General features: G+C 42.0%; 2 protein-coding genes across 3 annotated transcripts; one reads left to right on the top strand and one right to left on the bottom strand.

The window, feature by feature from the left end:
• The first annotated feature begins 1587 nt into the window (after positions 1-1587).
• LOC308490517 (haptoglobin) lies at positions 1588-8574 on the top strand. 2 transcript variants are annotated; one of them, XM_081032886.1, is made up of 5 exons: positions 1588-3090; positions 4043-4125; positions 4428-4529; positions 5174-5248; positions 6255-8574. In XM_081032886.1, the coding sequence occupies exons 1-5, from the start codon at positions 3086-3088 to the stop codon at positions 7031-7033; spliced, it is 1044 nt and encodes a 347-aa protein (XP_080889012.1). In that variant the 5' UTR covers positions 1588-3085; the 3' UTR covers positions 7034-8574. The 2 variants fall into 2 exon arrangements, with proteins under 2 accessions (XP_080889012.1, XP_080889011.1); XM_081032885.1 differs by lacking the exon at positions 1588-3090 and having other exon boundaries at positions 3738-4125; positions 6255-7178.
• Positions 8319-16843, bottom strand: TXNL4B (thioredoxin like 4B). Its single transcript, XM_081032887.1, has 4 exons — positions 16530-16843; positions 13499-13667; positions 11935-12086; positions 8319-10497 (listed from the first exon to the last, which is right to left on the bottom strand). The coding sequence occupies exons 2-4, from the start codon at positions 13628-13630 to the stop codon at positions 10332-10334; spliced, it is 450 nt and encodes a 149-aa protein (XP_080889013.1). The 5' UTR covers positions 13631-13667; positions 16530-16843; the 3' UTR covers positions 8319-10331.
• Positions 16844-16887: the final 44 nt, after the last annotated feature.

Genomic DNA, 16887 nt, shown 5'->3' with positions numbered 1-16887 from the left:
ACATTTGCTACTTAACAAAACTTCCCAAAGGTTAGTGGATTACAACGGCAATCTTTCATTTAGCTGATGTTTCTGTGGGACAGAAATTTGGGCTGGGCGTGGCTGGGGGGTCATTTTGGTCTCGGCGAGGCACTGTTATCTCGGCAGGGGCTCACTCATGTGTTTGTGGTCAGCTTCTGGGTAATTGAGGCTGGTGGCCTGGGATGCCTGCATTCTCCTCTTTGTGACCTCTCATCCTCCAGCAATGGAGGAATAGCTTGGGCTCATTCATGTGGCAGCCCCTGGATTCCAGGTCAGTAAGAGAAGGAGAGCCCCAATTTATGCGTGTCTCAAGTCTCTCCTGTTCTGTTTGCTACTGTTTCATTGGCCAAAGTAGTCACACAGTGAAACACAAATTCAAGGGGTAGAGAAATAGTCTCCACCTTATTTCTGCAAGAGCTGCACAGTTGCATTTTGGCATGCAGACAGGGATGGGAGAGGTTACGGTCATTTAAAAGGCAGTCTCAGACCATACTTAGACCCGGTGCATCAAATATCTGAAGAAGGGGCCTGGGCTTTGTCAAATAAATCTGTCAGGTGGTTACCCCTTCTTCATATTTTAAAATGTTGATAGTTATAAATATTGTATGTGAGATGTATGTCTTTTGAAATAAAGCATAATAACACAATGTACATTCAAGAACCTATCACTTCACTCAAAAGTTGGACCATTAACAATATTTTATTTTTATCTACCTATATGCTTTTCTTTTCTCTTGTGCCTTCCTCCCTACTTATGAGAGGTAACACTACATTTTGTGTGTTCTTTTCTGTTAAAATTAAAAAAATATACAGTTTTCATCTGATTGGTATCTATGCCTATACAATATATTGCTTAGTTTTGCTTGTTTTTTAAAAAATTTTTGGCCACAAAAAGAGGAAATTTATTTACTGTTTTATTTCTTGCATTTTTTATTGTAATAAAGTACATATAACATAAAACTTCTCCTTTAAATAATTCTTAAGTGTACAATTCGGTGGCATTCATTGCATTCACAATGTTGTGCAACCATCACCACTGTTTCCAAAACCTTTTCATCACCCCAAATAGAAACTCTATACCCATTAAGCAATAACTCCTCATTCCTCCCTCCCTCCAGGCCCTGGTAACCTCTAATCTATTATTTGTTTCCATGAATTTGCCTTTTCTAGGTACTTCACATAAGTGGAATCATACAATAGTTGTTTTTTTTTTTTTTTGTATCTGGTTTATTTCACGTAGCACGTTTTCAAGGTTCAGTCAAGGTTGTAGCAGGTGTCAGAACATCATTCCTTTTTATAGGTGAATACTATTCCATTGTCTGTGTAGACCACATTTTGTTTATCCATTCATCTGTTGTAGGACACTTGGGTTGTTTCTACTTTCTGGCTCTTGTGAATAATGCCACAATGAACATCGGTGTAGAATGATCTGTTTTGAGTCCGTTTTCAATATTTTGAGTATATATTTAGAGGTAGAATTGCTGGATAATATGGCAATTCTGTTCAGCTTTTTGAGGAACCATCAAACTGTTTTCCACAGAAACACCACCATTTTAAATTCCCATCAGCAGTGAATGAGAATTTCAATTTTTCTACATGGTTGTCTACACTTATTATATATATAATATATATAATATATAATAATATATATTTAACCGTAGCCATTCTATTCTAGTGGATATGAAGTGATGTCTCATAGTTTTGATCTCCATTTCCCAATGACATTTTCCAGTTATGTTGAGCATCTTTACATGTCCTTTTTAGTCACTTGCATACCTTCTTGGAGGAATGTCTATTCAAATCATTTGGGTTGTTTGTCTTTTCATTGTTTTTATAGTTCTTTATATGTTCTGGATATTAAATCCTTATCAGATATATGATTTGCAACTATTTTCTCCCAGAGATTGTCTTTTTACTTCCCTGATATTGTTCTTTGATGCATAAAAATTTTTAATTTTGATGAAGTCCAATTTATCAAGTTTTTCTTTTGTTGCTTTTAATTTTGGAGTCATATCTAAGAACCCATTGTCAAGTTTTGCTTGGTTCTGAGCTCTGTAACAGTGGTGTCATTCTGAAAGTAATCTTCTGAACTTGCAGTTTTCTTTCAAAGTTGTTATGAGATTATCCATGTTCTTTCTTAGTTCATTCATTTTCATTGCTGTATATTTCATTATATGAATATATCACACATAACTTACCCATTCCCTATTAAAGGACATTTGTGTTCTTTCCAGTTATTTTACATCAGAGCCACCATGAATACCCCAAAGTGATTCTTTTGTACACTCGAAGAACCACTTACTTTTTTTCAAATGAATAAAGCAATCTTTTATTGAGTTGCTATTAAATTTTAGTTGAATAGTACTTGGGATATACAGGTGCTGACATTTGACTGACACAAATTTTTCTCATCTGACTATTTGGATTAATTACTGGATTGTAAAACCGTAAGAACCATTGTCATTGAGTATGGTGTACGTCAGTCTGTAGTACAGCTTTAACCATTTTGTGTGATTTCTTGCAAAGAGCAATCAGAGAAGACACAACAAATACATTTTACAGATTTCAGGTTGGAGAGCTTTTAAGCAATAGGGAGATGTCAACAGGGGAAATGACTGTGAAAAGAAAATGCTTTCTTTAGAGCCCCATCTCAGCCAGGTTGCAGGAGTGTTTATAAAGGGTTTGAAAAAACTCAAAGAAGGGCTTTTTTCAATGCTGAATACTGTCCAAAACAGACACAGATCGACGGCTCCTCCCTGTGTCCTGCACAATGGCTGATTTCGGGAAACACTTTGGCAGCTACTTGGGGTCATGATATGGCCAAGTTTCTTTGGGGTTTGCAGGAAAGAACACCAGGGGAAACTCAAGTGTGAAGCAAGAGCTTGATTCTTGACAGGGATGTTTGTGGCTTTGTTACTGGAAAATGCCAGTGACTTGACCAAGGCCAAAGTTGTGTAGACACAGGAATTACAAAATCAAAGGGGGTGGAGTGAGCTATTAGAGGCATAAAAGCATCGGCAAGTGCACCCCACGGCTGTTCTTCCAGAGGCAGGACAAAGCAAAGATGGGGTGAGTCCACAGCTCTGCTCATGCTTCCCCCTTTCCCTTGCTCTTTATCTCATCCTTCTTTGCATACATCTTTTATTTACATGACAGCCCAGGTATAGGAATAGCCTACAGGAGAGATGCAAAAATACAATAAAGAAAATTTAGGCAAATGGGCTAAATTATAGTGAATTAAAGGGGATAGTGTGTTTAACCCTCTTCTTTTCTGCATCCACAAAAGATACCACTTTCAGACGCTGCTTGCTGCCTTTGCCAGGAGACATGATTTACTCTAAGGAATATTTTTTCCTTGAGGTTAGGAAGTTTTCATCTTCATAGGAAATGACAGCAGCTCCCACGGTAGGCTTCCTGGCATTTTGAATATATTTTTTAGCAGGTTTTTCCTCCCCTGTTTAGAAATGTATAATAACAAAGACCAATAGTGACACATTTGGGTGACACAATTAAGGCACTTAGGTTTTATCAAAATAAAGATTTTTTTGAAATGTTGAAATAGCAAGGCCAAAGATGTTTTAGAAACTTAAGACAGTCAAGCAATTTCTGACTGGTTACCTGGGAAGTGTGGCCTGTGCATCGATGCCCAGGTCCAGTCATGCTGTCAGGAGGTAAGTTATGTTCCAGGTAACCTTCTGGCATTTCGGGGTGATTGATATACCTTTCCTTGAAGGCAAATTATCATAAAATAAGCGAAATAACTATATATTTTAAACCAACTGTTTCAAAAACCTTTCCTTATGGAAAATTTAGAAGAGAGCCTAGCATAGTAAATCCCCATGTTGCTGTCCTCAAGTTTTCCATGTTTTAGCTGCAGTCTCCTTGCAGCACCTGAAGGCTGCCTGAGGGAAGTTTCTCTTTGCTGGAGAGCTCATGTTACCAATTTCATGTTTCCTGAATGCTGTGTGTGTGGTGAGGCAGGGAGACTAGCTTTGTACTCCTTCCTGTCTTCTCTCTGCAGTGCCCTGGGAACTGTCGTCGCCCTCCTGCTCTGGGGGCAGCTTCTCGCAGTGGATGTTAGCAGTAACAGCACAGACAACGCAGGTAGGTATCTGAATTTGGGCAGGAGTGGCTCATCCCAGCACTGCTGTGCCTGACCCTGTCAGGTCTGCACCTTCTCTTCTGGAACCCAGATTCCCTCTTCTCATCTGAATCTCTGGTCTTTCAACACCACGAAGAACATTGGAGAGCCAGCCAGAAACAAGGGGAGATTGCCCTGCCCTTGGCTTCCCTTTGGGGCAGAGGGACATTGATGTGCAGAGCAGCTACCTCTCATCTTACTTTTCATGGTTCTCTGGGAGCAATTTCCGAATTATTAACGTTGTCTTCCTGTGTTTGTTTTGGAGATGAAAGCTGCCCAAAGCCCCCCGAGATTGCAAATGGCTACGTGGAGCACTTGGTTCGCTATCAGTGTAAGACCTACTACAGACTGCGCACTGACGGAGACGGTAAGACCGGCCAGTGTCCCCACATCCTCCCTTTCATGGCGTTTCCATGATGAACAGGGCCAGGGATGATTGGCCAGAAAGTTCACGTGTTATCCTTGGAGCCAGAGGATTTAGGTTCTAACGAGGGTTTTGTCACCAGGAGCAGTGGCCTTTTGAGCAAGTTAACTTTGCCCAGCCCCAAGTTTTGTCTTTTGCTAAGGGGAGGCGATGTCACATCTCAGGGTGACAGCTACATCTACAAAAGGAGATGTGGCAAAAGAAGAAATGATGGTGACGGGGATGACGACAGGTGGTTCTTTAGTGACTGTGTTCCTGCCACTATTCTAAGTGCTTTCTTTGCTCACTTAGACCTCACAACACCCCTCTACAGAGCTACGAGCAGCCTTTGAGAGGTAGTCAGGATGTTAACCTGTGCAGCCTCACCATGACCATGATGACGATGACGGCACGGCCAAAGTTCTGTCCCCCGCTGGGCTGCCCTGGTGCCCCCAGCTCTTGGGTTCTAGTACAGGGCTCCTCCCTGCCTTCGCTTCCCTTGCCCTTTCCTTAGCTTCCTTTTCTGTCTCGAATTCTTTAAATATCTTCTCTATATGAGGTCCAGAATTCAATTTCTTTTTTGGCTCATTTCTTTCCTTTTGTTTCAGGAGTGTACACCTTAAACAGTGAGAAGCAGTGGACAAATAAGGTCACTGGAGAGAAACTTCCTGAATGTGAAGCAGGTAGGAAGCCAAGGGCCCTGGGCAGCAGACAGGGGATGGGTGTTGAGGGTCCAGTGCTCAGGCAGGCATCTTGGTGGGAAGGTCTTAGCGTCACATCCCTCCTATGTGGCTTATACGGAGCATATGAGAGCCAAGACGAGGGACTAGGGAGAACCACAATGGCCAGGGAAAGAATCGAGTAGTTAGGTGAAGATGCCCAGTGAAATTCACTATGGATCTTGTTCACTGGGGTCTGCAGGGCACTAACTGAATCTACTGTGTACACTGCCCCCAGAGGGGCAGGAGACTCGGTGTGTAGAACCCGCCCAGAGAACCCAGGGTTAAGGGTAAAGCCAGCTCCAGGAAGAATGAGTCAAGGGAGAACATAACAAAACCCTAATCCATGGAAATACGACAGGAGGCTGGAAGTGTATTAGGTTCTGTTTCCTGTCATTACAAAGAGCTATTGCTCTCTCCTTTTCCCTCGTGGAACAAAAGGATTTTGCTACCCTCTTCTGCTATTAGTGGTACGGAAGGGCTAACCTGCCTTTGTTAAGTGCAGTATCTGTAAAGTCTGAATTGTAGCCAATGCGGCTACAGATCCCTCTTTATTCAGAGAGAATTCATTTGCATAGCTCCTTGCCCTTACAATGAATTTCAAAGAATTGTGGGCATGTCCTTGTGATAAGCTGCTTAAATATACATAGTTCTTCAGCCAGGGTTTGAAAATCTCAGGGTTTGTGAGTTAGGAAAGCAGGATTTGTGAACAGCCAGGGTTTGTGAGTTAGGAAAGCAGGAAATCAAACTCTTAGTGATGGACAAAACTCTTAGTCCTTTTTTAAAAAAAAGGACGGTTTTAAACTGTAAATACTGGAAATGAGAGGACAGGTGGTGAGGACAAAGCATGTTAATATTCCTGGCTCTGAAGAAATGAACAATGATTGTTTAGACAGCAGTGACAGCCAGTGCTTTTTCCCGTCTCCCAGACTGGGAGGCTCTCACATTTCTGCTCACGATTTCCTGACAGTGTGTGGAAAGCCCAAGAACCCGGTGGATCAGGTCCAACGAATCCTGGGTGGATCGTTGGATGCCAAAGGTAGCTTTCCCTGGCAGGCTAAGATGGTCTCACATCATAACCTCACCTCGGGGGCCACACTGATCAGTGAACAATGGCTGCTGACCACGGCTAAAAATCTCTTCCTGGGTTATGAAGATGGTGCAACAGCAGAAGACATTGCCCCTACCCTAAGACTCTATGTGGGGAAAAATCAGCAAGTGGAGGTTGAGAAGGTGGTTCTCCACCCTGACTATTCCAAGATCGACATTGGGCTCATCAAGCTCAAGCAGAAGGTGCCCGTTGGTGAGAGAGTAATGCCCATCTGTCTACCTTCCAAAGATTATGCGGAAGTGGGGCGTGTGGGTTATGTGTCTGGTTGGGGGCGAAATGCCAACTTTAAGTTTACTGAGCTACTGAAGTACGTCATGCTGCCTGTGGCTGACCAAGACAATTGTGTAAAACACTATGAAGTAAGCACGGTGCCCGAGAAGAAGCAACCAAAGAGCCCTGTCGGGGTGCAGCCTATACTGAATGAACACACCTTCTGTGCTGGCCTGTCCAAGTACCAGGAAGATACCTGCTATGGTGATGCTGGCAGCGCCTTTGCCATTCACGACCTGGATGAGGACACCTGGTATGCGGCTGGGATCCTGAGCTTTGATAAGAGCTGTAGCGTGGCCGAGTATGGCGTGTACGTGAAAGTGCCCTCCATCCTGGACTGGGTTCAGAAAACCATAGCCAGCAACTAATGCAAGGCTGGCTGGAAGCCCTTCTCTGAGCAAGCTTTCACTCTGAAAGGCAAACTAGATGGGAATGGAGGGGCTAAAACATCGTATGAAACTGATGTGTTCCAGCCCGGCTTGGCTGACTCAATAAAGAATTTCTTTAGACTCATTTCTGTTTTATTTGTAAAGCCTTGGGCTTTTTATCCTCTCATTTATGGCACAGTAGCAGGCAAGAGGCACAGGACTTTCTGGGAGTGTGGCAGGAAACACGCCAGGCCAACTGAAAATCCCTACAGTGATATACACTGTCCCACTGTGGGAATTCTACTGAGTGCCTCCCAAGGCAGGCCTCAGAAAGGTGGTTGTCTGTGTTACTGACAAAGGAACAGAGACTTAGAGAAGTTAAGCGATTTGCTTAAGGTTACACAGCTAGTAAATAGTGAAGCTCAACCCAGAATCTAGGTCTGTCTGAATACGAACCCTAAGCAATTTTCACTTCCCTGAGGAAAATGCTAGCTCCAAGAGGGATGAAAACAAGTGGGATTTTGACACACACAGACAGTCCTTTATCATGTGCACTCCAACACACCACCACTTCAGAAAACCAAGTTAAGATGGTGTAAAGGCAGGATCTCTGGACTTGCTGGGTCCAAATCATAGTTTGGCCATAAATTTGCCAAGTGCCTTAAGCTCCCCACCCATCAGTTCTGGGGTCCCTTCCATTAGGGGTATAAACCAGACAATCTCTGAAATCCCTACCAGCAATGCCATTCTGTGACTCACTACAAGTTAGTCATTTGTACGGGATTTGCCTGTTTTAATAACTCTATGAAGAATTCTTGCTCTTCCAGGATCCCCTGGCACCACCTGCCACCATTTGGGCAAAACCTCAGGGAGCTGTTGGTACTGACTTTCTAGAATGAGAGACTAGATGCAGAGCCGGAGGGCAGTGGGTCACGAATCACATGCCCTGTTTGGCAGTCACTGACCTGCTTGCCGACAACAGAAGCCCAATTCTGTGCAGGGCGCACTGTCACTCCAAGTCCATCCCCTTGCCAGATGCTTCCTTTCCCAGCCTTTTCTGCAGGGCGAGGTGACCACACAACCTGACTCTGACTAACATGGCATAGAAGGAAGGCTGCTGGGTGCTCTGGTGTTCTTTGCTGATGAAAGGAGAGCACCACTCCAGGAATAGGATAAAACAAAACCCTTTCACCAGCACCTACATCTTCTCCTCCCCGCCTGCTTTCATGGTAATCATGATGCATGGGACTGCGGTAGCCATGTTAGAACCATGAGGTGATTGGCACTGGGGACGAAGAATGAAGATGCTGAGGATACAAAGAACCTGGTTCCCCGATGACGTCACTGCGCTACTGAGTGAACTCTAGACCTGCCTCCCTCAAGACTTCTATGAAAGAATAAAACATCTTCATTGCCATCACTGTTAGTTGGGTTTTCTATCACTCACAGGCTAAATTAAACAGTATTTGATGTGTGTTAAGTACTTAGATACCAGCAAAAATTCAGAACTTGCATGCATAAAATTCTCATTTTACTTCCTCCTCATGGCTTTAGGGAGTGTTTCTCTGAAGTCTTGTTTTATTTTTGTTCCTCTCTTACTTGCTTTCCATTGCACAGGTATTTACTGCATGCATATTGTACACCCTGTGCTATGTAAATACTAGTAACTCCTGGATAGGAAAAAAGTCCTCGTAGGGGAGGCAATGTCTGACACTTAACTGAGAGCAGGAGGTACTAGAGCAAAAAAGGGAGGGCACTTCAGGAGAGCGCCCCAGAGGGAAGAAGGCACTGGGGCTGGACACAGCAGAGAGTTTCAGAGCTACAGAGTGCAGTGTCGCTGAAAGCTGAGGGGGCAGGCAGGAGGTGCTGCTGGGGAGGAAGGCGGAGAAGTGAATCCAGAAAATGCCAAAGGTTTTCTATTTTCCTCCTGAGTGGTGACCCAGAAGCCACTTAATGCAATCAGATAATTCTTCAAGAAAACGGGTGGCTTATTCTTCAAGAAAACAGTGCTGAAGATACTGTCAGAAGAAAAAAACTGTATTCCAAGAGGCTTTTAAAAATGTTTGCATTATTTTTCAGTTTCTGGCTATTAACTCTTTCATAAATTCTAGAACATAGGTCTAAGTCCTTCATTGGTTTACTAGCTCTAAGCTGTTGAAAATTATTGATGGATCTGGAGTAAATGTGAGAACTTCATAGTGAAGGCCAGACTGGTGAGAGAATAGTGACATCAGGTGGCATTCTACACCATGAGAGCCTTATTTTGGTATGATAAGGTGGTATACTGGTGATGGGGTCAGTGTACTGAAGGCTTAGAGCAGGAAAGAGTTCAGTTAGAAGAGCTTCCTGTTTGCAAGGGTCCTGGAACTTTTCTTCTGGAAGACCCTTAATAGCAAGATCCTTACCTTTGTGAAATGGAGGAGTCAGACCATTTGCATTTGACTCCTGGTAAAAGGTAGATTTTTTCCAAGTAGGCAAAACAGCCCCCATTCTTTGTAATAATTCTGACATCTCTTTCTAGTTATGAGCCTTTGAAGTACAATCTTCTGTCTCAGGAAGAGGTGGAACTCTGACTTCTGGGAGAGTTCTGTTCCTATTGACTAAGGGTACTTAATTTTTTGTTTTGCTCAAATCGGGAACACCAGTCTCCCTTCTTGGGCAATTTAACAGCACAAAAGCTAGTACGTTTGCAAACCATGACAGTGTTTTCAAAGTCTGATTGAGAAAGGCTCCAAAATAAAACAAACTTGCCTGCTATTAGTGGAGATTTATTCATTCCAAGAGAAACGGGGATAATTAGGACTGGAGATAAGAGAACATGAGGAATATAAATATGAGTTGAGGAACGGGCAAGGTTGTGGATGGGGAAGGGGTGTGTGTGTATACACATCAAGGGTAGAAAATAAGTATTTTTGGTAATTGACTTTCCATTTTACTTGTGTATCCAATAAACATAGTTAAATCAAATCGTACTAGCCAATGTCAAAGAGAATGCTGTATTATGTTAAGGGATAAAAAAAAGCACAATATAAATAGAAGTTAAACAAAACACGCTGAGGAAATTGATCACGATTGACTTGACAGCTCTGAGGTTTGCAAGGAGTGAATACTTAGGCTTCCCAGATCCTCACAGTCCCAGCAAGGTCTTCTGTTTGGGGCCGGCATTTTCGGCACAAGTCAAACCTCTCCTCCACTGGGACACAGCATATTTTCGAAGGACTCCAGAAAAACAGCACAGCTGTGTTTGGGTACTGCTTCGAGATGTGTCTTTCTCTTCAACTCTGACAGGAGGAATATGCTAAATGTCTTGATAGAGAAGGTCATATTTGGGGATATTCTTGGGATCAATAGGACTTTGGACAATAAGTTTTCCCCTCATTGCTCCTCGATAAATCACTTCAATCAAATCTATGAAGTCTTGTTTGGTTTTGAAACTTCCCACAAACTTAGTGTGATCTGGAGACCTAGATAGCATAGAAGAAAAACAAGCTTGCTCAGAACTTTTCAGAATTATTGGATAAACAAAACGAGTAGTAGCTCCATTACTTTCTTCTGTCAGGGAGACTTCAGATACAAGGTCCAACACTGATTTTTCCATTTGTGATTATGGGGCCTGTTTGACATAGGACTAAAACCAGTGCTGTGCGCCACTGGGACAGGGTAGAAGCCCGAGCATATGAAAAGCTCCTGCTCACAATCTATTATAATCACTTCTCAACTCACAATCAAGTAGAATTCCCTGAGTGCTGGTGTGGGCCTCGTTTTGTTGTTGTTTTTGGCACTATGCAATGCTCATTAACTAGTCATGGTCTCCAAGTTCCAGTCACTTCTACTTTTGAATAGAGGTAATAATTTTTTGTTTTGTTTACTATTTCAAACACGAAGTATGCTCACTACAAAAATTTTTTAGTAAAAAAAAAAAAAAATCACCAGTGAGGACACATTTTGATGTATATCCTTCTAATAATGTGTCTGTCTGTATGTATATCGATGTGTGTTTGTGTGTACATTTCTTTTTTCACAATAATGAGAATCATTATCACATATACTATATTATAATGTTCAACTAACATGAATATCCACGCAGCCAACTTCGCTCACTTTCAGGATTATTTTCATTTAGACAAATTCCTGGAAATGCAATTGCTGGGTAAAAACTTTTATACACTTTTAAGGTGTTTGGTATGTAGTATCATAAATCGCCCTTTAAAAAGATTGCACCAAATTAATACATCAACTGTATTCTAGGACAATAAATAGCTTTAGAACACTTAAAACACATACTTTATGCACTTTCACATTGATAATGACAAAGCATGTCCACAGACCTAGACAAGTAGACACCTCAATCACAGTGAGAAATGATAAGAATTATGGATACATTCAAAAATAAATATGAGTACTGAGATGCTGACTGGATGCAGTGGAAGGCATTAAAGGGATTTCATGCTACTTATTTTTGACAGGCTTTGTTGAAGAATACTCTGAGTGGAAGAAGATAGGAAACTTGGCAAGAGAGAAGCATGTACTAGTTTGCCAGAAGTAATACTTTTATAAATGCAACCTACTAGTCCCAAAAGTTTAAGAACAATGACATATTTTATTTTAAATGAAATTCCTGGAAAACTTTTAAGAAAATGGTTCTCTATTTTCTACACTGAAGGGTGGTTAGTGCTTCACAACCGTACTATTCTTTCATACTTAAGTAGGAAATTTCAATTTGTCAGTCAGACCAAAACACTCATTTTGCACCAAGTTTCACATAAGAAAATTAGAAAATGCATCAACCGAGGAAACAGTACCAATACAAGATGCCACCACTGAATGCAAATAGGTGAGTTACCGAAACTGCTTAAAGGAAACCTTTTAGACAGCAATAAATTCATGTCAACCTAACTTACCCATAATCCACTTTCATATGCTGCCCATTGAAGAAAAACACAGTAGATGGAATATAACTGATGTCAAAATAGTGCGTATAAACTGGAGTTTGGTCCACATCTACCAGATATATAGCAGCCATTTTACTCAAGTCAGAAGAGGTCTTAGAAAGCTGCAAATGAAGAGAGAGATGAAGGTTACAATACAATAGGAAGCTAATGTTTCTTCTGTGAAATTTTTTAATAGGATTGAGTATTCTGAAAAAATTCCTGGGCCAAGAACCTAGCCTCTTTAAGTTCTACATTAGACACAGTGTAACCTTATCACTCAGAGACTGAAACACTATTGGTAAGGTTATGAGAGGGCCCTGGGTAAGTTGTGTGAATATATTCCTTCATTTCTCTTTGTTTAAAAAATTTTAAAAAATCTTTATTGTTTTATTTCTTTTCTAATTCTTATTATAAAGTTCTTATAAAATTTTTATGCATTTATTTATAAAATCCATGCTCACTTAAACAAAAAACAACTCATAAATACGTACTATAGAAATTCTCCCAAACCTCTCTCCTTCCAATCCCCCATAAATGATAACTATGTTAAAAAAAAAAAAAAAGCAAACACTTACATGGCACTATTATGTGCTAACTGTCCTAAGTGCTTTACACTTTTAATTCATTTAATCCTTACAACATCCCTATGAGGTATGCATTATTATAGCCCCCATTTCATAGGTAAAGAAACCAAGGCCCACGGAGGTAATTTGCCCCTGGTCACACAGCTAGTAAGCAATAAGGCTGGGGTTTGAACTCAGGCAACTTGGCGTCAGAGTCTGTACTCTTGACCTCTAGTGAGAGTCCTTCTCCCCTCGCCCCCCATAGCTGAGTGTTTAATCCCCTGGCTGTTTTTCCCCCCAGGGTAACACATCACACACTCCTACTTAACCACAGTCATGAGGATTCTTACCCTCCATCCACATAGTGGGTATCAGCAACAGAAATGGTGGAGGGGGCCTTAGACCTGGGGTAAGTCTCTCTCCATAATAAACAGAGACAAGACTCAACCTACTCTGTCCCATCTGGCCCTCCCTACTCATCAGAGTGTGAAGATGAATTGTGAAGCCAGAGATTATCGTCAGGCACACACTGGAGCAGCACACGAGTAAAGCCTCTCTGCAGGCAGAGAAAACAAAGTTCAATTCGAGCTCTACGATTCAGTGGGTCTGTGCCTGCGGGAGGTCATGTGACCTCATTGGCCTTCATCTCCCCCTTGGGAATAGGAATAGTTGTGATCCCGCTGTGTGAGTGCTGAATAAGATAATGTTTATAGCCACTTGTTAGTAACGTTTCCGGTCTCCTATTGCCTTGTTGGTGAAGTGGAGCTCTCAGAGTTGTTAATGGAGATGGACATCCAGGACAGATTCAGCACAATCACAGATTTAGGGATTCGGCACTTAGTGAAGGCGTGCTAACAAATGATCAGCTGTATCCCTACGCTCTGCCTGCGCCCTTTCATGCACTTTGCAGATGTTGAAGTGAGAATGCAGAGATTTTTAATAAAAACCATTTGTTTAAAAAATTCACTTACGATATCATCTAGCTGCAGACAGACAGCATCCTCGTCTCTCCCAAACCTGAGAACCAACACTTTCTCTGCAGTGCTTTTTATCACCTGGTCAACTTCTTTTTTGCTGGTCAGCTTGGGCAACAGGAAGCTCATCTTGAAATCATCCAAATATCAATCCTCACTGTCAGTCCTGAAATAAAGTTGCAATGTTTAAAGGCAGATTAAGTACATAAGTCCTAATTTTTAAAAAAATGTTAATTTTTGGAGTAGGTGATAATGTTTTTTTTCCCCAGAAGAAAAAAGAGTTTCCTATAAGACAGTATTAAAAAAGTAAAAGAAACACACTAAATGCACAAAGAGGTGACAAATAAGTCCACTTGTTTAAAAAGCAACAATATAGAAAGATATACTGGGAAAACCCCCTGTCCCTGTCTTACCCTCCATCCCTCTAACTTACCTGACTGGCCTAGTTCCCACAGCCCCATTTCTCCCCACACACCAGGTAACTACTTTCATTAGTTTCTCATGTACCTTCCAGAATTTGTGATGCATTCCCTAGAAAATATAAATATGCATTCCTATGTTTTCTCCTTCTTTTATCCCCCAAATAGCCTTTCCTATCAGTCAATGTTCCAGTAGGAAAGAGACGAAATCCTCAAATTTGTTTATTTGAAGGGATTTTTATTAAGGCAGGGTATAGGAAAACTACAGGGGTCAGTGCTATAGTCTAGGGCCAGTAACAGTGGGGCACTCTTCCCACCCCTAGGCCTGAAGGAGAATGGGCGGGAGCAGTGACCAGAATGGTGTGGTGGAAATTGCTGAGTGGAGAAGGCCGCTGTACAGGAGGTCAGCCTGCATGCAGTAGGGGTGCAGCCACTTTCCTCCCTCCCTCTGCTCTCCATTGGCTGACTCCACTTGGAAACAAAGGATTAGGGAGCTGCGGAGGTAGACAAGCCTTCTGGTCCCAGAGCAGTCTAGAGGAGGAGGAAGAGTGGCTCTAGTGGGGCAAATGACAGATGTCCAGCACACGTGTTGTCTTTACCCACTCTTCTGCACTTTGCACCCTTTTAAACCTAACATACGAAGATTGTCCCATATACACACACAAAAAATTTGCACATTCTTTGTCACAGCGGCATACTATTTCATGCACGTACCATACTTTTTATAGTCCTTTATTGATGAACATTTGTATTATCGTGAGTCCTGGCTTAACGATTCTTGGTGCATCTTACTAGGTGCACCTCATCACATGGCAAACAGATCAATTAAGAGTGTGGAAAACCACATACACACACACACAAATCATAAAATACTGAGTTAGAATGGGCCTAATCCAACCCCCTCATTTTACAGACTAGTTTGCATATAGTTACTCTTCTAGCTACAAGAACAAGGAATAGAATCCAGGTCACCAAATTTCTAGTCTAGCATTCCTTCTACTAAAATTAGTTCCTATGTTACTTATTTTTAACTTCTATTTACTTTAAGTGTGTTTTTCCAGGACCCATCAGCTCCGAGAAAAATAGTTGTTTCAATCTAGTTGTGGAGGGCGTAGCTCACAGTGGCCCATGTGGAGATCGAACCAGCAACCTTGCTGTTATCAGCACCGCGCTCTAACCAACTGAGCTAACCGGCCGCCCCGATATGCCATTTGAAAGTTGAGAAACTTTTGGATCAAGCTTTATTTTTGAGTCCATCCACAAGAGACCCATTAAGATACTTAACATTTCAAATTCAGTTCCAAAGTTGGCTAATGCTTTGAAAGGGAGGATTTTTTTTCTCTATTTTTTATTTTATTTTTTTGGTGACAAGTCACATTTTAAGATGTGAATTGATAAAAATTCATATAGGAAACAAAACCGCTCCAGTGATAGGTGATACTTTAAATAGGGAAGCTGATTACTAAGACGCATCAAATGTGAGTGGCAGAACAAATTACTGATGGAAGTCAAAGAGAAGATGGATCTATCTTACCACTAGAATTCAAACAAACAGCCACTCCTGTTTGTTCCTAAGAGGAAGACATGAGGGGAGGGCAAAGCTGTCAACGAATGGAGAGGGACTGGATAAATGTTGGAAGGAGGAGGGAAACTGAGACCACACTTAATAGAATGTCTACAGCCAAGGATACGACAAGAGAAGTCACAAAAGAGGTACAAATGGACAATAAACATATTTGGCAAGTTAAGCTTTACTAGTAAGGAAAGAACAGCAAATTAAAAGATATATTTTCAAACGCCATTCAATTGGCAAAGATTAAACAATAATGGCAAGAGAGTGAATGAAGGGCAGGCATTCACAGTCCCTGCTGGAATGTAGATAAACAAACCTTTTCTTGAAAGAAAGCTGAAACACTCTTTAGCCAAAATTTCCAGTTCTGAGAGTTAGTTCTTAGTAAATAGACGTATGCACAAAGATTTACACACAAAGGATATTCCTCCCATTTGTAATGGTGAAAAACTGGAAAACAATTTAAATGGCCACTTAATGGGGCATTGGTGAAATAAGATAGCACCGTCCTACAATGTGCAACCACTAAATACTACGTCAGAAGTGTACATTTCAGATAATGAATCGTTCTCAAGATAAAGAAAAAAGTTGTAACAGCGTGATCCCACACTCTGTAGTTTAGGTGCAAAACCTAATTATAATGCAAATGTGCATTTTTGCAAAGAAAAATAACTGGGAATGAATGTCCCCAGACACCATCAGCGGCTATCTCTGCGTGTGAACAGACAGGTGACTTTTATTTACATCGGAATGTGTGTCTTTATTCTTCCAAAACATTCGACATCGTTGACCCGTAACAAACGCGGGAGTAGGGCACCTATGACCCGCGGAGTCGAAAAATCGCGGATAACTTAAGTCCGCCCGCCATTGTACGCGGATTTCCAACAATTCATCAAAAATACAGTTGACCCCTTGCAAAACGCGGGTTCAAACAGCGCTGTTCGAAGCCGCCGTTGTTCAAGGGTCACCGGTAAATTTTTAATGATGTCTGTGGTTCGGTTCCTCCTGGCCCAAAACTACTAGGGGAGGCGATACTTACTTTCTTTGTGCAAGTCGCCTCTCTCTCTTCAACTTCAGGACTGTCAGCGACCCGTCCCCTTTTCCAGAGTCGGGACACTGGCGGCTCCTTCCGCCGGAAACACCACAGCGACGCGAATCCAAAGCAACCGAGAGACTGGGGTCCAGCAACCCTGGCGGCCCGCTTAAGGAGACGGAAACGGAAAAGGAAAACGCACAGGCGCAGTAGAGAAACGCGCCGGCGTCCCCGCTCAACAGCCCAATAAAGCAGTAGTTGTTCTAGTCACTGTCACCTTTATCGAGCTCTAACCGGAAGCCTTAGGTCACTTCCGCCCTTATTAAAGATGACAGACCTCCTCCTTTTCCCTTTCACCCGTTCA

This window comes from Rhinolophus hipposideros, assembly GCF_964194185.1.
Source record: "Rhinolophus hipposideros genome assembly, chromosome: 21".
NCBI classification, from domain to species: Eukaryota; Metazoa; Chordata; class Mammalia; order Chiroptera; family Rhinolophidae; genus Rhinolophus; species Rhinolophus hipposideros.
This window is presented reverse-complemented; position numbering and strand designations above follow the sequence as displayed.